The 23,914-nt window shown below is 38.8% G+C and overlaps 1 protein-coding gene and 1 pseudogene across 2 annotated transcripts; one reads left to right on the forward strand and one right to left on the reverse strand.

Annotated features, from left to right (window-relative positions):
• Nucleotides 1-1,419: 1,419 nt before the first annotated feature.
• LOC150041254 (acyl-coenzyme A diphosphatase NUDT19 pseudogene) lies at nt 1,420-3,246 on the reverse strand (annotated as a pseudogene).
• On the forward strand, nt 2,730-18,337 carry Tcp11x2 (t-complex 11 family, X-linked 2). 2 transcript variants are annotated; one of them, XM_090326795.1, is made up of 11 exons: nt 2,730-2,810; nt 3,253-3,386; nt 3,672-3,770; nt 8,795-8,897; nt 11,667-11,787; nt 12,583-12,803; nt 14,874-15,010; nt 15,453-15,670; nt 15,786-15,967; nt 16,928-17,091; nt 17,911-18,337. In XM_090326795.1, exons 2-11 carry the CDS (start codon nt 3,284-3,286, stop codon nt 18,141-18,143), a joined length of 1,581 nt encoding a protein of 526 aa, XP_090182921.1. In that variant the 5' UTR covers nt 2,730-2,810; nt 3,253-3,283; the 3' UTR covers nt 18,144-18,337. The 2 variants fall into 2 exon arrangements, with proteins under 2 accessions (XP_090182921.1, XP_090182922.1); XM_090326796.1 differs by lacking the exon at nt 3,672-3,770.
• Nucleotides 18,338-23,914: the final 5,577 nt, after the last annotated feature.

The raw sequence follows: 23,914 nt of genomic DNA on the forward strand, positions 1-23,914 counted from the left end.
CAAGTTCAGACCCCTTCAGAACCAACAGTGAACAATTACTGTAGGTGGATACAGCGGGCCAAGTCTGTAATCCCAGCACTCAGGAACCTGAGGCAGGAAGATTTTGATTTTGCAGCCAGTCTGGACTACATAAGTAAGACCATCTCAAAAAAAAGTAAAATAAGTAAAATCCTTATTAATACAACTAAACATTTTTTCCAGATTATGCAATCAGAAAATACAAACCTCATTAATTTAGTTCCATTCTAACCTCTTCTTATTAACTGCCAGTTCAGAGCATGAAAGTTAATGATTGGGGCCAGAGTGTGGCCTAGTAGTAGAGTGCTTGCCTACCATGCACGAAGTTCTGGGTTTGATCTGTTGGTATCACATACATAGAAAAAGCAGGAAGTGGTGCTGTGGCTCAAGGTAACATGCTAGCCTTAAGAAAGCCCAAGGACAGTGCCAGGCACGGGACAAGCAACAAAAAACAAAACAACAACAAAAAAAGTTAAAGGCTTTTGTAGGGCTTTGTATTTAAAATATTAACAAATGCCAGGTGCCAATGGTGCATGCCTATAAATCCTAGATACTCAGGAGGCTGATATCTAAGGATCATAGTTCAAGACTGACCCAGGCATTAAAAGCTAAGAGATTCTTATCTCCAGTGAACCACCAAAAAAGGTGAAAATAGAGAAGTTCTACAGGCAGAATGCTAGCTTTGAGCCAAAAAACTCAAGAGCATCCAGGCCCTGAGTTCAAGCCCCAGGACTGGCACAAGAAAAAACAAGAGGAGGGCCAGGAGTTTGGCCTAGGGATAGAGTGCTTGCCTAGCATGCACGAAGACCCAGCTTCAATTCTTCAGTACCACATACATAGTAAATGCTGGGAGTGGTGCTATGGCTCAAGAGGTAGAATTCTAGCCTTGAGAAAGTCCAAAGACAGTGCTCAGGCCCTGAGTTCAAGCCTCAGGACTGGCAAAGAAAAAAAAAAGAAAAGAAAAAACAAGTGGGAACCATTGTGACAATTTGTTATTGTTAATAAATACTTTATAAACTGTATATTCATATGATACACTTTACAGCAGAAAGAATAAGGACAGTGCCCCAATACACCTGAATTAAGAAATACTACATTCTGGGCCTGGAGCATGGCCTAGCGATAGAGTGCTCGCCAAGCATGCACCAAGCCCTGGGTTTGATTCCTCAGAACCACATACATGGAAAAAGCCAGAAGTGGCACTATGGCCCAAGTGGCAGAGTTCTAGCCTTGAGTAAAAACTGTCTAAGGACAGTGCCCAGGCCCTGAGTTCAAGCCCTAGGACAAAAAAAAAAACAAGAAATACTACATTCCAACTTTTGTTAGATATAAAGTTCATGATTTTTCAATCAAGCTCATGAGTACAACTGTAAGTTGGTCAGCTTAATGGCAAGAAACACCCTACAAATGGCTTTTATTTACTATGTAGTTCTTAGGATATCTATGTTTGTACTTAGACTTGACAGTCACATGGAGGTTATAAAGATATGTATCGTGCATTACTAGTCGGTGAAATTTCTTGCCTTTCATGATTTCTTCAGTCGTCTTTTCAGTATACATAGGATTTTCTACAAAGTGTGAATCTTCTACATATAGTTCATCTCCTGGAAAAAGCTTGATCGTGGAGTTGGCACTTACCAGCATGATGGGCATCCATCTTTCAGGCACTTCTAATGCACGATCCAAAGAAAATTTGTGCAAGGCAGAGAGGGAAACAAAATTTTCAAATCTTATTTCATAGAATTGTGGACATGCCAACCAAATATTTTTGGATAGGAAATTTTCAGTTGCCTCCGACGGAGATAACCACTGGCATTCGGTCACCTCGCTGAGGTCGGGGTCGGCAGGCAGAGGCTCACGCAGGCAGCAGAGGAAGAAGGCGGTGTTGAAGCGGCGGCGGCCGCGGGGCACGGGCGGCATGATCCAGCTGCTCCAGTCCTGCAGGGCCCAGATGTCCCGGGTGCAGTCCAGGTGCACGCACAGCCTCAGGAACTCGCCTGGGTCCCGGCGCACTTGCGCGCGCCAGGCCGCCAGGCCCGCGGGAGGGTCGAGGGCGCCGGCCGGCTCCGGCTCGGGAGCCATGGAGGCGTCCTGGGGCCGCAGCAGCATCACCCCGGCCTCCTCGAAGGTCTCTGTGGGCTTAGTTTTAAGTTCCTAAAGAATATTTCAATTACAGGTATGAGCCTGAAAATTTTTCATGGGAAATCTGAATCCTGCTTCCCAAACCGGCCCATGTAACTCTGCTTGCCTTTCTGGATTATTTTAAAATTATTCTTCTTCTTCTAGTTCTGCCTAGGGCTTAAACTCAGGGCCTGGGGGCTGTCCTTGAGCTTCTTTTGCCCAAGGTTAACAGTCTACTACAGGAGCCACACTGCTACTTGGGTTTATGAGTGGGTTAACTGGAGATAAGACTCTCAAGGACTTTCCTGCCTGGGCTGGATTTGAGTCATGATTCTCAAACCTCAGCCTCCTGAATGGCTAGGATTACAAGCAGGAGCCACTGGTACCAGGTCTTTCTGTCTTGATACTCAAAGCATCCCCAGGCACATGGCCCTCCGCCCTGATACCAAGGCAACACATTGTTCATTATGTCGCGTTTTGGACTATATTACTTAGGATCAAGGACAGGGGGTGTACTCTCTGTGGACCTATAGTTTCTTATGAGCCCTCTCTGATGATCTCCCCTCTCCTGTTCAACAGCATGGTATGCCCCAGGATTAATAGGCAAGCAGCTGGGGTCTCAATAACAGAAGCAGCAGCCACCGGAGCAGTGAGTTAAAGACCAGGAAGAGGTGAGGAGACTGATTCTTGAGGGCAGCGTCCGTGTGTGATACACTCTTCTCTTTGAATTCAGGACAGTAAGCCTAATTTGGTGTCCTTGAAGCAAAAGTTTTCATAAAGAGGGTATTCTGGGAACAATGAAAGAGAATTGGGTTGGGACAGGTTCTTTCCTTAGCTTTGCTAGTCATGTGCAATACACTGCACTGATCTGGGCCTTTGTTTCTGTTTCCCTCGCTTACCCACACTACATTGATTTCATTAACGGAAAGCCCTTTAGTCTCAATTGTGGCAGTTTAAAGGCTTTAGTTCCTATTAGAAGCCTTTGAAGTGTTTGTTCTTCCACTAGGATCAGCAGGGTCAGCCACCAAAGTCCAAGTGAGCCCTTGCCCCTCTTGTCTATAGATCAGGGCCAAATCTTAGACAAATTACCGTTTTTTTACTCCCCATTTCAAGGTAACACCAAGGTGCCTGACACCAAAAAATCATGCTGCGGAGCAATCCCAGTGATGCCAAGAGTGAGACCCAGGAGCCTGAAACACCACGGAAGAGAGAGGAAGAGGAAATTTGCTTAGATGACCACTTTCCAGGTAGGTCTTTTTTTTGCCAGGGCCTTGGCACTGTCCTTGGACACATTTTGCTCAAGGCTATGGCTCTGCCACTTGAGTGCCACTTCCAGCTTTTTCTGAGTATGTAGTACCGAGGATATCGGTGGGCACTCTACCACTAGGCTATGCTCCCGGCCCCAGATTTAAGACTTTTTTTGGCCAGTCCTGGGCCTTGAACTCAGGGCCTGAGCACTGTCCTTGGGCTTTCTCAAGACTAGAGCTCTACCACTTGAGCCACAGCACCATTTTGGCTTTTTTTCTATGTAGGTGGTACGGAGGATTCGAACCCGGGGTCTTCGTGCATGATAGGAAAGCACTCTACCACTAAGCCACACTCCTGGCCCCCCAGATTTAGGATTCTAATATGTGAGTTTTAATGTATCTTGGTGACAAATAGCTGAAAAATATTATAGATCCATGTTGAAAATAAGATAGAAAATACCTTAACTGTATGTTTTATTTTACACACCAAATATCCCATCTTAATTATAACTATTTGATATGCTTATTGTGTATTATTCTTCTGGTTATTTTGATAAGGACTTTAAAACTGTAGTTCCCTAATTCCAATGTTGATCTATGTCATAGTTCTTATGAATACTGAAGGAAATACAATAATGAAGTCCTACTCATCCAAGCACCCTCAACATTCCCTGGCAATTCCTTTTCTATTTTCTGATCATATTTTTTTTAATGTTTCAGTTTCCACATACCAAATAGAATATTCAACACTTATCTTTCTGTGCTTGGCTTATTTCACTTAACATGACATCCTACAGTTCCATCTATATAAGGACATATGATTAGATTTTAGTCTTATGTACAGCTGAATAAGATAACATGGCACACATATGTGTTGTACTCATCTATTGATGGGCACTTAGGTTGATTCTGTGTATTATGTATTATGAATAGTACCACAGCAAACATGGATATGTACCTATCTACTTTGAATGCTGACTATGTTTCCTACAGATATATGCCTAGAAGTGAGATGACTAGTTTGTATGATGATTTTATTTGTTTTGAGGACTTAAATTCTGAGTTCCATAGTAGATTACTAACTTTTTTCTCCATGTTCTTGCTTCATTTTTTTCTATAATACCCATTCTGACAAAAGTGAGATGGCAGTTCACTGTACTTTTAATTTGCATGATATGTGTTTATTCAGATCATTTACCATTTTTAGATTGGATTGCTTGTTCTTTCAGTGTTCAATTTTTTTAGTTTTCTATATGACATGGATATTAATTCTCTGTTAGATCAATAGCAAAATCTTCTCTCCATTTGAAACTTGCTGTTTATTCCGTTCATTTTTTCCTTTGCTCTACAAAAGCTGTTTATTTTGATGTGATCATATTTGCCTTTGCTCGTATTTCCAGATCTTCTAGTGTCCCATTTAGAAAGTAATTATTGCTGCCAATAATCTGTAAGAGTTTCTCCTTTGGTTTACTCTAGTAGTTTGAGAGTTTAAGGTATTAAGTTCTTTTGATTCATTTTGAGTTTATTGTACAGGATAAGAGATACCAGCCAAGCATCAGTATTCTGAATGTGGATATGCATTTTCTCCATCATCATTTGTTATAGATCAGGCTTCGTTGAATCCAAGATTTGGACAACTTTGTCAAGAATCCATTGGCTCTAGATATGTGCTTTTATTCCTGGATTTTCTATTCTGTTCCCTGCATCTCTCTGTCTTTTTATGCCAGAATTATGCTCTGTTTGTTACTATGGCTCTGTACTATGTCTTGAAGACAGATGATGTGATGGCATCAGTTCTGTTCCCTTGGCTCAAGATTGCCTTGGTTATTCAGGGTCTTTGTGATTCCATATGGGATCTTCATGCTGTTTATTTTCTGTATCACATATGGTTTGACTATGCTATGTTTCCATTTTTATTTCTTTCAAGGGTTTTTTTTAGTTTCCTCTCTGACTTCCTCAGTGATCTTCTAGCTATTTAAGAAAAGTTTATCTTTATAATATCTGTATATGTGAAATTTCTCCTGACGTTGAATTCCAGTTCCATCCCACTGTGAGCAGAAAAATTGTAGGATATGATTTCCATATTTTTGTGTTTATTGGTACATGCTTCATGGTGTAATATATGCCCTATTTTAGAGAACATTCTGTGAGCTTATGAAAAGGGTGTGTATTATGCAGCTATTAGTTGAAATGTGCTGTAAATGTTTAGTACATTTTATCTCAGTTTTGTTTGATGTTGCTTTGTTGATTTTATTGTTTGTATAACTGAAAAAGCTTTGATAATTTTTGCCTGGGATGTCCTTGATCTGTGATTTTCCTATCATTGCCTTATGAATAGCTTGGATTATAAGCATGCAGCATTGTATGTGGCCTAAAGAATAGACTTCTTTTAAAATGCCTTTCACCAGAAAATATTTTAAGGTCTATCAATTTGCTATGCAAAGCCTATCTCCAGATAGGCATCATGTTGTAAATTTCCTGTAGCTTCTTTGTCTGTGATTAAGGAGTTTTGGAGCTTCAGTTTGTGTAATATCACACAGAGAAGACATCTGCCTCTTTGGGTCTCACAAGAAAGAGGACACTCTATTAGATTAAGCAACCTTACTGTAGACCACTGATTGTGTACACTCTGTACATTTATCCCTACAAAGAAAACTGGGGAGTCTTATGGGATATGCAGGTTTCCTCAGGTACCACTGGTATTTGTTCTGTTCTTGAAATGTTCTCCGGTACTGTTTGCACCAGTAGTACTGAGGAGAGAATCACTTATCCACTGCTTTACACACCTGTGAAGGTGCAGGTGCAGGTGCTTCATAGGGAGTGGAGAGGTAAAGAGGCCGGACTTACAGCATCCACCATGGCACTTGTACCCAGTCTCATCAACAGTGACAAGGTGCATAGTGAACTACACAGGGGATTGTGAAGGCGTAATTGCAGAAGTATTCTTAGCTGTTATGACCATACCTACCATGGATGAAGACCTCAGACCTCTTAGGTTGTTCCTCTAATTATTTTAGTTATAGTGCTCACCAGGGCCAAGTGAGTCAGATCCAGAGCGAGGCAAAATTCATCTCAACCGAGTTGCTCACAGGAAAGAATGCTAGTGGAATGCACCCTGCCTGTGCTAAGTTTATCTCTGAAACTTCTTAGGGTTTCAACTCTTCAGGGTGGTATTTTCAGGAGTGAGGGTGAACAGAATGAGACTAAAACTCGACAAAATTCCTCTCTAGATTTTCTTTGTGTGCCTTGGATGTAGACCTAAGCTAAGCTACTCTGGTGTTGCAAAAAACAGGTTTTTTTTCTTTACCTTGTTAGGAAATGTGAACAGCTGGGGCAAATGACACCTACAACCAACACAAAACCACACATGACTTGCTATGCATCCAGTCTCAGGCAGTCTTCTTGATCCCTTGGTTCCTGAGGAAGTAATCCTTACCAAATTCCCTTCTTATTTCAGCAACCATTCCCCACTATATTGCCCTGTCATTGTGTTTGTGTCAGCATCAATCCACCAAGCCAAGTCTGATTCATGAGGCTGTGAAAAACTGACTATTATAGAAGAATACTTGCAGGGTTCCAGAGATAGGATATATTGGATGGAAGGGGGTAAGGGGGAATAGTTAAAGCAATGCAGATTTAGATGATAGGTTACAGAGACAAAGCAAATTCTTTTCTTTTCCATATATTATTATTGTAATTAATAGAAGGGTTACATTATATTCACCAGATAGAAGGTGCATTACTTCACATACATTGATACCCTTTCTCATGTCTTGGTCCCCATTTCCCTCCCCCCACCCTCCCTTCATCTTGTTTTCACCCCTTCCCTATCCTATTTCAAATTACCAAATAAGCATATATACAATATATCAGATAACAAAGTGAAATACTGTAACAATATGAGATATCCAAGGGACAGCATAGTATATTAAGGACAACAATCATTCATTATATGGCTTTGTTTCTATATCCTGGAGGTCCTTTCATTTAGCATCATACTATATGGCCTTATGTATCTAGGTTTTGTTCTATTGTAAATCTCTGCTAGGAGAGCCCAAGGTTTCTACTGATTACGACAAATGAGGGAAACCATTGAGCCTATGTTCATAAAGCAAATTCTTTTGCAAAGTCTGGGTTACTGTCTAGATGTGAGGCTTCTTTTCTGTTTAAGCTGTAAGCCTGCAAGAGCCACAGAGAGGAGTGCTTGTATGTGTACTGATATTGTCTGGGACTCTCTCTCACCTTTACCTCTACAGACGGAAGACTCTACCATCCCCAGATATGGAACTTGGCACAATTGACACACTATTTTGTTTCCCTAGCTATGCTCCAGGCCCAGATCTCGATTTTACAAACATTTTTTTTTTGCCAGTCTTGGGCTTAAGCTCAGGGCTTGAGCACTGTCCTTGGATTTTTCTCAAGGCTAGAACTCTACCACTTGAGCCTCAGCAGCACTTCTGGCTTTTTCTAAGTATGTGGTACCAAGGAGTCGAACCCAGGTCTTCATGCATGCTAGGCAAGCACTCTACCACTAGGCCAAACTCCCGGTCTCGATTTTACAAACTTTTTTGCTATTATTCTACTGAATTTCAATTTCTCATGCTGTGTTACAAGTTCTCAGGTTCTCTTTTGGTTTAGACAAGCCAAAGACAAAGTGCCGGGGATGATGAGACTAGATAATGTTTTTATTTATAGGTACTCATATTCATAAATGCATTACATGCAATAGCACACTGTTTACGGGCTTACATTATTTCCATCAGCGTAACTCTAGCCCCTTTTCCACCAGTTGCATGCTGTTCATTGTACAGTTTATTCTCTCTCTGAACAAAAGTGGCACATGGCCAAAGATGATCACACAGAGTCCCACACACTCAGTCTCAAGGTTTCATGGATATGCTCAACCAGCTGAATCACAGTCTTTGGAAACTGTAGGCCTGAGAGTATAACTGCTCTCTGAGATGATAATGACAGAAGCCTAATTTACTCCATTTACTTCACATACAGTCACTTCAGTAGGCATTATATACCTGCCAGTTTACTTCTTTTTGGAGGAATAGATAAGTACTGATCTCACTCTCGCTCTAACCGTCTTGACACTCCCTCTTACCTAGTTTCAAGTTTCAAGTGAAAGCTTTTGACATGAATCTCACCTTCTGCTTTTTGCATGCTGACTTCTTCACATGCCCGAGTTGAGTTTCCAGTGCTATTGAAGGACAAAGAGTTCACAAAATCTGAAATGCTAAAAGATTGAGTGATGCTCTGTAAGATTTGCTTGATGATTTGAGATTAGAAGGACCTTACTATCTGAATAAATCTTTAAATCAAATAGAAATTGTTTTGTGGATTCACTTTTGATGACGGCTATGCTTGTCTGGAGAGCTAACCTGAAACCCTTTCTGTTAAAGATCTGACACAGACAGCTAATGACAATTCCAAGCTGAGCACTGTTCATGATACCACGGTAAAGGAAGATCTCTACATGGAAAAGAAAGAGTTGCCTCCAGACAGGTACAAAGTCTTCAGTTGTTTACATTTCCTCTTCCTCATGTAGGAACATAGCACAGATAATTTTTTATCTTGTTTGAAGATCAATCTAATATTTGAGACACATCTTAAATAGTACCACCAATAAAAGGCAGAGTAACCTCTGTAGGTATTCATTTAAAAATATTGATGTATTAAATTACATTTAACTGTGAAATAAATCAATGTAATTATTGTTGAAATGTTCATTTCAGACTCTCAGCTAAAAATTAAATATAGAGTGAATTTCAGTTCTTTTTCAAATGTAGCTACTAGCAAGCTTCTCTTAATTTTCTACAGATTAAATAGGTACTGATAAACAGGTTATTTTTCAAATAATAATATTTCCAATTCTTCATGAAATAAGGTGTTTCACAAACATTTGTGCTTCATAATTGGCTTAATAAAGAAAATTTGGCTTAAATTTGGTTCCACTTAATTATCTTCATATTGCAATGCATGCATAAGAGTCATTCAGCAAGTATGATTTGAAAGTATCTATGGGATTTGTAATCATTACATGGGTAAATATTCAGTCACCATGAATGTATGTATGATTTTGCCACTTTAGTGAGTTTTGTTAGTAAAACACCTTCTCTGCCAGCAGTTCTCTTAATTCTCACACACATTAGATTTCACCTGCCTATTACAGTGATCATGCTGTTCCTTGAAGGAAGACTGTCACCAAGCATGAAACTCTTAGTATCCTTTTCACTTCATCCATATACATGGAATCCAAGTTAGATTTATTTTCCTGCTGGCAGAGGTGTATAGAAAAGTCACACTTGGAGAGTGAAGGAATATTAAAAGTAATGGTAATAACTGGTGGATGAACTGGGAAGTAATGTTATCTAGAACTTCAACTTTTTACTTTTCATTATAATAGCGTTGTCATATGCTAATGGAAAAGGTTTAAATCAAGTTTGGAGTTATTCTTTTTTGTTGTTATTATTGGTTGTGGGGCTTGAAATTGAGATCTGGGCTCTGTCCCTGAGCATTACCATTTTGAGCCACAGTGCCACTTCCAGTTTTCTGGTGATTAGATTGGAGATAAGAGTGGAATTTTCTGCTTGGGCTTGCTTTGAACGAGAATTCTCAGATCTTAGTCTCCTGAGTAATTAGGATTACAGGCATGATCAACCAGTGTCCACACAGGGGTTATTCTTTATATATTATGAGCTAGTTTTATATTTGTATTTATAAAATGATATGAGTTATAGGTCCCTAAGAGAAATCTGTAGTCATCCATTCATTTTTTTCATACAATTGCTGAATACTTTTGAGGGCAAAAGTAGAATATTGAGTGTTAAGAACATATAAGTGAGTTAGCTGCCTGTCTACCACAAAGACACGTTTGTAGGGAAGACAATCAAATAGCTATTGTGCAGAGGGTAAGTTTTCTTTTTTCTTTTTTTCCCCCAGTCCCAGGGCTTGAACTCAGGGTCTGGGCACTGTCCCTGAGCTTTTCAAGCCTAGCACTCTACACTTACACTACAATACCACTTCCAGCTTTTTCTATGTATGTGGAACGAAGGAATCGAACCTAGGGCTTTGTGCATGCTAGGCAAGAACTCCACCAGTAGGCCATGGTCCTGGCCCCAAGGGATAATATCCATGTCTAGATTTATGTTGGTGCTCAGCTACTTGAGGAAGATTAGTAATGTCTTTCCTGATAAGCTAATTTTTGAGTTGAATCTTAGAAAATGAATATGGATTTTTCAGGTATTCATGGAAGAAAGGATGTGTCTCTTTAGAGTCAGACATAGATGGAGAGAAATTCCATATTCACTATATGCAGATTGTTATTGTTGGAGTACACAATGTTAGGAAATGGAAGTAATGTAGAGTAGTAGAAAAATAGGATCCTGAAGGGTCATAAAGACCTGCTGGTGTTAGAGACTTCCTAAAGAACTTTCATTGAGAATGATATCATCGTGAGATTTGCTTAGAAGCCAATCATTTATTTTTTATCAAGAATATATGTGTGGGATTGTGGGAGGTACAAATTTGTGAGTCAGGGTGGACACTTAATAGATGAATGCAATCATCTAGGTAAGAGATTATGGTACATGGGATGGATTTTAGACATAGTACCAAGTAATAAGAGGGATGAGGAGAAAGGAGTTAAGTTTTCTAGCACATTCCATATAGTTAAGTGGATGGCCCATTATGAGTTACATGAGTTCATATGTAAGGAAAGAAACTTGGATGAGTCTTCATTTATTTTGGTATTTGCATTTTTAAACATAACATGTATTTCTGTCTAGAAAGTGTGCTTTTAGGGCAAAAAGCCAACCTCCATAGTTTGCAAGACCAAGTATAAATAAGGAATAAGTTTGAAGGGGGAGATCTTAAGTCCACTTGGGATGTGCCAAATATGACATGTCTGAAAGACTTTCTGTGTTATCAACAGGGAAAATACCTTGCTCATAATTCAGGTCTGAAGAAAAAAAAAGATGGCCTAGTTCAAAGATTTAAGTATGTAGAAATGGAAACTAAGTCACACATTTAATCTAGAGTATCATAGTCAGAGTTTAGGATCTCAGCCTCTGCTTCATGGTACTTTCTATTGTATGGAGAAATTTTTGGAATCAAGTGCTCTTCTGAGATGATTCAACCTTTTTGAAGTCTAAACATAGCTCCTTGGGGTTATCAATTTAATACTTTCTCAAAATTTTAAGTACTGTTTGAGATACCAAAATCCTGTTTGAATTCTATAGTAAAAATCCATTTTCCTATTTGCTTTCTTGTTAGCCATGACAGCAGGTTTGTGGAGAGAATGTACAATGCCTATTGGGACCATCTGAAAGAACAACTATCATGTACTCCTCCAGATTTCACCTGTGCTCTTGAACTAATAACAAACGTCAAGGAGGTGAATAACCTTACATTTGTTTCTCTGAAATACCTGGACATCTTAGGCCTTTAGATTTTCAATGGCTACTATTATCCTAAATAGCATACATTCTGAACATAGATAATATGGAGTGGCTTCATATTATTTATGAGATGTAGCTTGAGTTAGGATAATGCTATGACAAGACAATAAACCAAGCAAATTTTCACAGGACTGCCACTATGTTTTACATACGCTAAGAGAACAGGAGTAAAATTTTGAGTCAAACAGTTATTTCCAGTTACTCTAATTATTCCTTACTACTTGTTCATTGCCCTTTGGAGAAAAACCATTAAAAGGTCCTTATTCTTTGTTAAGAACATCACATCCCCTTGTAGTGATGTGTACTACGTATTTATTTTTTTTTGCCAGGCCTGGGCACTGTCCTTGGGATTTCTTAAGAGTAGTGCTCTATCACTTGAGCCACAGCACCATTTCTGGCTTTTTCTGTGTATGTGGTACTAAGGAATCAAACCTAGGGCTTTATGTATGCTAGGCAAACACTGTACCACTAGGCCACACTCCCAACCCCTGTACTACATATTTCTTCTATCTTGCACTTTTTTATATCACACTTGTTTTATTTATGTCCTTCCTATTGCTTGAAAATTATAACTCAGTCTATAAATATGACTGATTTCAAAGAAACCATTAATTGTAATTGCCCTCCAAATAGAGAAGGTAATTCTCTAAGAAATTTAGAGATCTGCTTTCCTTACCTCTAAAGTACACGATCTGGGATGTTTTAACCTAAAAGAATTATTCATTGGGCAGATCTTGCTGTCACTCCTATTACCACACCAGGATCGTCTAAGGAATGAGATTAAAGAATCTCTGGACCTGAATGTCTTCAAGCAAGAGACAGAACAAGGAGCTCTAGATGTTGTTCATCTCTCAACCTATATTATCAATTTGATGGGTCTATTGTGTGCACCAGTACGAGATGAAGCAGTGAAACAACTAGAGAGTATAGAAGATCCAGCAGAATTACTGAGGTGAGTATGTAGACAAGCTGTTTTTCTCCATGTTTTTTTTTGCCAGTGCTGGGCTTGAGCTCAGGGCCTGAGCACTGTCCTTGGACTTTCTCAAGGCTAGAGCTCTACCACTTGAGCCTCAGCACCACTTCCGGCTTTTTTCTATGTATGTGGTACCGAGGAATCGAACCCGGGTCTTCATGCATGCTAGGCAAGCACTTTAAACACTAGGCCAAACACCCGGCCCTTTCTCCATGTTTTTATAACTAATAATGTGATTCCAAAATCTGGGTACCTTAGGAAAAATGTTTGACTCCCATTTTGAAGGTTCAGCGACAAGGACCTGCAGACAGTTGTGGCTTCCTTGTTGGCAGAGATTCATGGTGGTGCAGGATACCACATGATGAAAACAGTACAGTGTGTGCCACAGACTCTACTTTTCTGATATCCAGTCATGGGGGCTCCACCTTGATTGTTTTATATAATTATAATTTTCCTCAAAGGCCTCACCTATAAAATCATAGTTTGTCCAAGTTTCCTCCTGCTAATATCTAACTTCTGCATGGATAGTGCATGGGGAAAACCATATTTAAACCACAATATGCTCTCTTAAATGTGCCTCTTCTCTATGTGGCCTAAACTTTTCCCATTGTGCCTCACTTCCAAACACTGATGATAAAGTTTTCAACACATGCTTTGAGGGGGTACATTCAAATAATATCAAATTATAAATAGAAGTAAATCTGTTTTTTTTTTTATACTGACACCATCATTTGAACACAGGACCTTGGGCTCTGGTTTGCTTGCTCATGGCTGGCCCTCAGCTACTTGTGCCTTGTTTCTTATCCAGCATTTTGCTAGTTATTTTTATTTTTATTAATTTATTAACATTAATTTTACATCATATTTCAAATGACATATTTAACAAACAAGTATTCAAAAGGGAATCTCTGTATACAATCACTGGCACTTAGATTTTAGTACATCATTGAAATTAGGCTGAGGATTTGTATGTCATAGATACATATTAATCTATGTATTAAAACATTATGTGTATAGAGCCACAAATTTTTATGTCTGTGTAGTTGTGTTTATATTTCCAATACATGTCCATAGCATTGGGTATATGAATAATGAGTCCTCGCTCTTGTACTGTTTGGATCTAATAGCCACGTATTAAGGATAGCATGTGTTTTTTGTTCCTTTGGTCTTGACTAGTCTCACTCAACATGATTTGCTCTGGATTCATCCACTTCCCTGAAAATGCTATTATTTTATCTTGTCTGTTGGCTATGTTGAATCCAATATATATATATATATATATATATATATATATCACATTTTTTTGGTATCCATTCATCTGCAGTGTAACATCTGGATTGTTTCCATCGCCTGGCTATTGTGAATAGTGCAGAGATGAACATGGCTGAGGAGGTGTCTTTATATCCTGGGTTATGATGTTCAGGATAGATGCCCAGGAGTGGTATAGCGGGATGGTAGGGAAAGTCTATTTTCAGTTTTTTCTTTTAAAGAAACCTCCAAACTGCCTTCCAGAGTGACTGAACTAGTTTACAATCCCAACAGCAGTGCAGTAGGGTTCCTTTTTTTCCACAACCCGCCAGCATCTGTCATTGAATTCAAAATCTTGGCCATTCTTATTGGGATAAGGTGGTATCTTAGGGTTGTTTTTATTTGCATTTCCTTTATGACCATGGATGATGAGCATTTTCTCATAGGCTTTTCTGCTATTTTATTCTGCTATTTATTCTGCTATTCTGCTTTTGATAAGTTTCTCTTTAGTTCCCTTGCCCATTTAGTGATTGGTTTGTTGGGTTTGGGGGGGATTAGTTTCTTGAGTTCCCTGTAGATACTGGATATTAATTTTACTAGTTACTATAGAGATGAAATTTCTTTGACTTTTCTGCCTAGACCTTGGTCCTCCAATGTATTAGAGATATGACCCACTGGTATGCAGCATATCTGTTAGTTTAACTTAGTCTAACTCTAAAATAACTTCAATGTTATGATTCCTTAAGTTTTAGTGTCCTGCATTAGACCTTTTATTACATAAATATTCTGTTTTTCTGACAGGGGCATCTTCCATGTTCTCAGTCTGATGAAAATGGACATGGTGAATGATAGTGTCAAGTACCTTCATCCCTACTGGCAGGAACATGCTGTCGAGCACGAACGAGCAAAATTCCAAAAACTTCTCGATAAGCAGCCAGGTAGGTTTAAAATTTAAGAGCAATAAAGGGAGAAATTTTAATCTCTTTTTCTTTTTTTAAAAAAACAGTGATTTCCTATTTTTTTAATCAGTCCTAGGCTTGAACTCAGGGCCTGAACACTGTCCTTGGGCTTTTTTCCTCAACATTAACACTCTGCCTCTTGAGCTACAGCACCAATCCAATTCTGGCTTTTTTTTTCTGTGTATGTGGTACCAAGGAATCGAACCTGGGTCTTCGTGCATGCTAGGCAAGCACTCTACCACTACACCAAACTCCTAGCCCAGTGATTTCCTATTTTTTTAACAGGAAATTTCTAACTAGGTGATGAAAGTATTTCTCTTAAAACAAAAAAACCCTTAAAATCATGTATTTATTTACATATCTTCATGTCTTAGCCTTTAGTTGGTGGAGTTTAAAGATGCATGTCAACTTTCTGCCACAGATTTCCTCATCTACACCAAAATATGGTTAACTGATGCAGCCAGAGACCTCACTACACCATATACAAGTTCTGATGTTCCTCGTTCTTCTACTAGCATCTCATGGTCATTTTCTGATCAAGAAGCAGAGAACTCAGAGCCTCCTAGTCTCACAATGGTGCTATACCAGGCCTACTTGAACCTCCTTCTCAAGGATTTTGGAAATGAAGAATTCCCTGAGGTAGGAATGTGTGTCAGGCCTTTGCCTTGGTGATTTTGTTTCGTTGTTTGTTTGTTTTCAAAGACTCCATTGGAACCCTCCTTTGCTGAAAGCCCATTCTGTTCTATCTTCTCAGACTCTTCTAATGGACAGAATTCGACTTCAGAAGATGAGTTTCAAGTTGAAGCATTTGACTGTCCTAGCATCAGTTTTGCTAGTAGCTAGAAGTTTCTCTGGAAGTGTTTTATTTAGATCACCTGAATTTGTGGAAAAACTGAGATGTACTACCAAGAACCTGACACAGGAATTTAATACCAAGTATGTTTCATAGATCTCTCTCAGAATGGAAAAACAAGGTGGTATTTGGGACATAGGCAAGCAATACATTACTATTATTCTTCATTGAGACCCATATAAAGGCCTTTGAGAATCAGCTCCAAAGATTGTTAGTATTTTCAATAAGTGGTATTGAGGTTTAGGGCAGAACTAAATAAAACTTTTCCGAAGAGAAAATTGTGAGGAATAGATTGCTATAAATATTCACTCATTTTTTAAAGGAATGAATCGTTATGTCATTCATTGAATAATGGTAGATTTATGTTATGTATACTCAGAAGTTGATCACTTGACAAATAGTATTGATTGATTATTTACTACATCCAGGAATAGCATACTAAAGTTAAAAAGAAGAATTAGAAGTTCGTTTCTTAATGAATTTGCAATTTAACTGTAAAATAGGAAAACGCAATTGAAATCATTTAAATAAGTATTTTAAACAAAGTTTGCAAGCACTAAAGATATTGAGTGGATCCAAGGATGGACCTAAACATTTTCAAATTCTTTTTTTTTTTTTTGCCAGTCCTGGGCTTGAGCTCAGGGCCTGGGCACTGTCCTTGGACTTTCTCAAGACTAGAGCTCTACCACTTGAGCCTCAGCACCACTTCCAGCATTTTTCTATGTATGTGGTACCAAGGAATCGAACCCAGGTCTTCGTGCATGCTAGGCAAGCACTCTACCACGAGGCCAAACCCCCAGCCCACATTTTCAGATTCTTATTTCCTTTGAATCTCATTTCATATGATGCTATGTTTATGAATTACTTGGAACATTGAGGGTAGCACTGAAAATATTTTGCGTCCTACTAGCTTGCGCAATGTGCTGGTGGAGGGTAACTGGAATTCTCCCTTGAGTGAACCTAACTTCTGGTATGAAGCCTTCTGCACGTTATTCCTATGGCAGAGACACTCCGTACTTTACTATTTGTACTTTACTATCTAGGCCTGAAGAGACTATGTTGAGAGTGAGTGAACAAGTATCTCAGGAGATTTATCAAGGCCTGAAGGACAAAGGCCTCACTGCTCTGAGCAATGAAAGAAAGGCATCACTTGTAAGCCAACTCCAGAACATTGCCAAGAAAGAGAACTGCATTCGTATTATCACTGGTAAGACTTACAAATAATGGTAGGGGGAAGCAATAATTTGTGGGGTGGGAGGTTAGACTCTGCTATAGCAGTAAGTTACTAAAACATTTTAAAGTAGAAAATATTATTTGGGAAGTATTTTAGTTTTACTTTCTTCATATATGATGTGCAGTTTCTTTGTGAGATGTGAGATTTTGTTCCACCAAACACTACTAAGTGATTCCTGTTGGAAAGCTTGTTCTGGACTCCATTTTTTTGAACTACTCTTTTCAATGGTATTGATGCAAAGTAAGGCTACAGAATTTGCTCCATTGTAACGTGGAAATAGTTCATTTGGCTAGCTTGCTTGTGACTTCAATATCTTACAATCTAGTCTGGATATATGGGTCAGAACTTAAGTGTAGTGGCTTTAACATGTGCCCATAGAATTCCAGGTATAACACCAATGTTATTTTCATTGGTTTAGATGCCCATCATTCATAGATAAATCTTATAAACAGCCAAAAATTGTCTAGCCCTGAATTTTCATTTATTTAGTTATATTGTAGTGCAAAGGATTAAACTCAGAACCTTACAAATGCCAGTCAAGTGTCTTGCCATTGAGCACTCCTCAAGCCCTTGCCCACCATTGCTTGATAATACATTATCTTTGGGGATTGATAGCATTCCCTCTTCCAAAACAGAACATAACAAAAATCTCATTTAAACGATTTACACAAATGAGTGGGTAAGTCACTAAAAACTCAGTTAACTTAAAGCTTTGGTGAATAGAGTGTTTGCTGTGAATTATTTCTGAAATCTCTATTCCTTTCCTCCTCCCCACCCCCACCCTGTTCACAGAACAGCGGATTCGCTTGTTTTTTAAGTGCTGTTTAGTTCGAGGCATGCGAGAGTCTCTTCTAGACTTCCCTGGAGGCCTTCTATTCATCGAAGGGGAGTTGGCAGAACTGGGCTGGAAGTTTGTGAGCCTGATACATTACAATCAGCATGTCTTTAGCCCATACTATGCTGAGATCCTGAAAGATATCATTTCTCCAACTCAGCCAAATAAAACGGAAGTGGAGCCTATCTGATAGTGGTGGCCCCACGATAGCACCAGGAACCCAGAAGATCGGGCTCGGCATACTCCTGGGATTATTCCACCTGTAGACACCCATAGCGGCAGCCTTCTTCCTTGTTACAGCCAGGACATAGCTGTAGAGGTCTAGCATATAAACACCAAATGACCCAACCCCCTTTCACTAATAAATACTGAGCTGCAAGAAAACCATAGTTCTATCTGTTTTATAGCTGAAACCAAGTCTTGTACATTCTATCTTCGTCTAGTTGAGAAATAAATAGGTTCTTAGTTTTTCTTTCTTTATTTTTCTGCCAGGCCTGGGACTTGAACTCAGGGTCTGGGACTGTCTCTGAGCTTCACTCCAGGCTAGTGCTTTACCACTTGAGCCATAGATGGCCTTTTGGCTTTTTCTGTGTGTGTGTGTGTGTGTGTGTGTGTGTGTGTGTGTGTGTGTGTGTGTGTGTTACTGGGGAATTGAACCCAGGGCTTCATGCATGTGAGGTGAACATTCTATCACTGAGGCACCTTCCCAGTCCACGTCCTCAGTTTTTCTTTCACTACCTGACCATTCCTCATTATACCAGCTTAAGTAGGCACCAGGAGCTGAGCCTTATTATTTTCCTCAGTGGAAAATAATTTCCTTGAAGGGTATGAAAACACTAGATGAAAGTATAGAGCTTTCTGAAGCTACAAAGTAATTGCTATAAATTAAGAGAAAACATAAAATCTCACTTCCAGTATTAAAGTTTGTAGCATTTTATCCCATCATTCTTGGGCAAGGTGAAATAAACAATAATAATGTAGGAAATAAGGGAGCAATGAGATTTGTATTTGTATTGATTTAGAGTGAATGGAAGAAAAGATAATCCCACTTTTTCCAATAATATTTTTATAATTTTTATATTTAGAGTAGTTGTACAAAGCACTTGCCATTCAAAAAAATAGTATACTAATTCAATGAACCTTGATCAGTGTCACCCTTTCCATCATTCATCCCTATCCCTCCCCACCCAATCCATACCCTCAAATTTCTTAATTTTATAGAATATACATTGGATTTTTTTACTGTTTTCCATACACACTCTTCATTTGTCTAGCCCCTCTCCTGGGTTCCATCACTCGTGCACTTTCTTTTGAGATAGGCTCAGAGAAATATTTTTACCATTTCATGGAGGAACTAAATATCACTTACTTTGCTTTATAAAAGCCAAGAGACAGCCAGATCCTGGTGGCTCAAGCCTGTAATCCTAGCTACTCAGTAGTTTGGAATATAAGGATTAGGGTTGGAAGCCAGACTAGTCTGGAAAGTCTTTGAGACGCTTATCTCTAACTAACTACTAAAAAGCCAAAAGTTTTGGCCAGGAGTGTGGCCTAGTGGTAGAGTGCTCTCCTAGCATACAGGAAGCCCTGGGTTTGATTTTCTTGGTGCCACATACACAGAAAAAAATCAGAAGTGGTGCTGTCCAAAGACAGTGTCCAGATCCTGAGTTCAAGCACTAAGACTGGCAAAAAAAGCTAAAAGTGGAGCATTGGTTCAAGTGGTAAGAATGCTAGTCATGGAAAAAAATGTTTAGAGACAGAGACTGTACCCTGAGTTCAAACACAAGGACCAACACACACACACACACACCTCTAAGAGGAGAGGATTTGAGTTTTATTGATGCAAGGTTTTCCTAAGAGAGTAAATTTCAGATAGATGACACAACTAGTTGAACAGATGGATATGTTCTTATTGAGATAGAATATTATTACATGTCTATAAGGTACCTTATGTTGATTCAGTACATGTATCCAGTGTGTAAGCATTTCCATCTCTTCAAACATTAATCATTTTGTGTTTGGAATAGTGTATTCCAGTCATGTTGTAATATAGACTTTTCAAACAATAATTACTCAACTGTACTAAAGAAAAACCAGAAGTAATTCATCTGTATTCTGGAATCCCTTGTTGAACTTTTCTCCATCTCTCTTTCTCTAATGGCCACTATTCCCTTCTGTTCCTCTATGGCATTGACTTATTACTGAAAATGAGAATGTGGTCTGCTTATTTTACTTACATAGTGACCTCTGTTTTCTGCCATGTTACCAAGAATAAGAGTAGAAATTATACTGAACAATGTATTTATAAATGACTCCTGGGTTATTAAAGAAATTCAGGCAGATACTTTAACTTTAGCTAAAATGGGACACACCAAAAATAATCTTGCACACAGAGTTTCTAATCTAATATTATAGTATTAATACAATTTAAATATTGGTATTGAATATTAGAATGTTAGAGACGAATGTACTTCAAAAAGAACCATGTAGATATAATGGAGGAATTAGTGGATATCGATATTAGGCTAAAAAGAACCCTTGCTTATACTTTATATACAGACACACTTCATTTTTAATTGGCTAGTTCTCTTGTGCTTTCATACAGAAGAGATGGGAATTTTGGTGATAAACAAGAGATGCTAACGTCATTCAATCTTGTTTGTTCCTTAAAGAGGGATGGAGAAACCGGTGAATTGTTGGATGTATGTATATATATATATATATATATATATATATATATGTAGGTAGGTAGATAGATAGATAGATAGATAGATAGATAGATAGATAGATAGAATCTGTGCAGTTAAAAAATAGTATATTGAGGGCCGGGAGTTTGGCCTAGTGGTTAAAGTGCTTGCCTAGCATGCATGAAGACCCGGGTTCAATTCCTCGGTACCACATACATAGAAAAAAGCTGGAAGTGGTGCTGAGGCTCAAGTGGTAGAGCTCTAGCCTTGAGAAAATCCAAGGACAGTGATCAGGCCCTGAACTCAGGCCCAGGACTGGCAAAAAAAATAGTATAGTGAGACCTGAGGATCATGGTTATAAGACAGGCAGGAAACTCCTTGAGACTCTTAGCTCCAGATAACCACAAAAAGCTGGAATTGTAGCTGTGGCTCAAATAGTAGAGCTCTAGCCTTGAGCTACAAAGCTCAGGGAGAGCATCCAGGCTCTGACTTCAAGCTTCAAGGACAGCAACAGCAAAAAAACAATGATAGAGTGAACCAGGTAACAGTGACTCATGCCTGTAATCCTCCCTATTGAAGAGGCTGAGATCTGAGGATTGCAGTTCAAAGCCAGCCTGGCAGGGAAATCTGTGAGCCTCATCTCCAATTAACCAACAAAAAGCCAGTAGTGGAGTTGTGGCTCAAGTGCAGAGTGTCAGCCTTGAGTGAAAAATATAAGGGATGGTGACTAAGCTCCGTGTTTAAGTCCCAGTACTGAAAAGTCAATTTCTTTCTCATATTCTGTGTCTCATTTTTATGACATAAGGAAAATATTGCCAGGTTCTATAGGCTTCCAGGCATATTCTGTGCATATGCAAGGACATATAAAGAGTATTTATGGTTATGCATTTCCTACATACTTTTTTGTCGGTGCTTATGTTTGAACTCAAGGCCTCACACTTGCTCAGCTTGCCCACTATCATTTTGAGATTTACTTCTAAACTGGCTTTTTTGCGGGTTATTTTGGGGAGATGGGAATCTCACAGATTTTTTCCTACCCAGACTGCTTTCAAATCAGGATCCTCTGTATCTCAGCCTTCTAAGTAGCCAGAATTAGAAACATGAGCCACCAGCTCCCAGCTCAGATACTCCTTTAAGCTTTCTAAATGAATAATTTTATCTATTGCTCAACAGTTTATCATCAACTTTCTAAATTCTGGAACATGGGGGCATAAGAGAATCTAATAGTAAAAACCTGTGGGAGTTTTTCCTTTGTCTTTTCTAGCCGAATAAAGGGAAAATCATTTTGCTTTTCTGGGCTTTTTTTTTTCCTTTTGTGTTTACTGGATTCAGTCAGTGATTTTTATGTTTAATCTTATTCAGTAATTTTTCAAAATCTGAAATATTTTCAGAATGCCAGAAATAAAAGAAGTAAAATTTAGGCAGGTTGACTTGAAACAATGCTGACACAAGGTTGTTTTTTTCACACTTATAAACACACAAGCTTTGCCTTTTTTAATAATGATTTTTATTGTGATTAATAGAAGGGTTACATTATATTCACCAGATAGAAGGTGCATAACTTCACAAACATTGATACCCTTTCTTATGACATGGTCCACATTTCCCTCCCACCCTCCCCTCGCTTATCTTGATTTACCCCCTTCCCTATCCAATTTCAAATAACCAATTAAGCACATATAAAATATATCAGTTAACAGGGTGAAATATTGTAACAATATGAGATAACGAAGGGATGGCAAAAGAGATGAGAGATAACATAATACATTAAGGACAATAGTCACTCATTATATGTTTTTTTTGTTTCCTTATCCTGGAGGTCCTTACATTTAGTGTCATACTATTTGGCCTAATGTCTCTAGATTTTGTTCTATTGTAAATTTCTGCTAGGAGAGCTCAAGATTTCTACTGATTATGACAAATGAGGGAGACTATTGGGCCTATGTTCCTTTGAGTCTGGCTTACTTCACTTAATATGATTTTTTCTAAGTCTTTCCATTTCCTTACAAATGGGGTGATGTCGTTCTTTCTGATAGCAGCATAGAATTCCATTGTGTATAAATACCACATCTTGTTGATCCACTTATCAACTGAGGGACTTCTGGGTTGTTCCATGTCTTTGCTATGGTAAATAGTGCTGCAATGAACATCATTGTGCTCGTGGATTTAGTATGCCCTTGTTTCTGGACGGTTGGGTAAATGCCAAGTAGTGGAATTGCTGGGTCATAGGGGAGCTCTATGTTTAGACTTTTGAGGAACTGCCATACTGCTTTCCATAGTGGTTGAACAAGTTTGCACTCCCACCAACAGTGTAGTAGTGATCCCTCCTGGCCACATCCCCTCCAGCATCTGTTGTTATTAGTTTTCTTGAACCTGGCCATTCTAACTGGAGCGAGGTGGAATCTTAGAGTTGTTTTGATTTGCATTTCTTTTATGACCAGAGATGTGGAGCATTTCTTCATGTGTCTATAGGCCATTTTTATTTCTTCTTCTGAGAAGACTCTCTTTAAGTCTTTGGCCCATCTTTTAATGGGATGGTTGTTACTTTGGAGATTAGTTCTGGAGTGATTCAATTTTTTGAGCTGTTGATATATTTTAGATATGAGGCCTTTGTCCATTGTATGGTTACTGAAGATCTTCTCCCACTCTATAGGCTTCCTAATTAATTTACTAGCTATGTCCTTTGCCATACAGAAGCTCTGCAGTTTAATGCAGTCCCACTTAACCAGCCTTTGTCTGATTTGTTGTGTTTCTTGGTCCTTATTGAGAAAGTCTTGACCTGTGCCAAGGAGGCCTAGTGTATCTCCTATTCCTTCTTGTAAAGTTTTCAGTATGTCAAACTTTGCCTTTTTATAAAAAGAAGCTTTCTTATGTGATAGCATTCAGGATCCATATTATTTTTTGGCCAGTCCTGGGATTGAGCTCAGGGCCTGAGCACTGTCCTTGGACTTTTTCAAGGATAGAGCTCTACCACTTGAGCCTCAGCACCACTTCTGGCTTTTTTGTATGTATGTGGTACCAAGAAATCGAACCCGGGTCTTTGTGCATGCTAGGCAAGCACTTTAACCACTAGGCCAAACTCCCAACCCCCTGGATCCATATCATTTTATTTTCATAAAACATTCAACCAAAGATAGATTGTGGAGATAGAAATTTGGCCACTTCAGTAGTGATGTAATATGTTCACAAAAGTTCACACACCGATCTCCAAAGAGACAGCAAGTTTCCTCTTTTCCTTCACTTTGGAGATCATACTGGAAAGTGTTCTTTGCAAAAC

The sequence above is a fragment of the Megascapheus bottae genome, chromosome X, assembly GCF_031878675.1.
Source record: "Megascapheus bottae isolate mThoBot1 chromosome X, mThoBot2.hap1, whole genome shotgun sequence".
Classification (NCBI taxonomy): Eukaryota; Metazoa; Chordata; class Mammalia; order Rodentia; family Geomyidae; genus Megascapheus; species Megascapheus bottae.

What these genes read in the sequence shown, in the direction of transcription:
- Tcp11x2 (XM_090326795.1), top strand. Translation starts at nt 3,284, where the DNA reads ATGCTGCGGAGCAATCCCAGTGATGCCAAGAGTGAGACCCAGGAGCCT. An exon ending in AAAGAGTTGCCTCCAGACAG is followed by an intron (nt 8,898 to 11,666) that starts GTACAAAGTCTT and finishes CTTTCTTGTTAG; the next exon opens with CCATGACAGCAGGTTTGTGG. An exon ending in ACACAGGAATTTAATACCAA is followed by an intron (nt 15,968 to 16,927) that starts GTATGTTTCATA and finishes TTTACTATCTAG; the next exon opens with GCCTGAAGAGACTATGTTGA.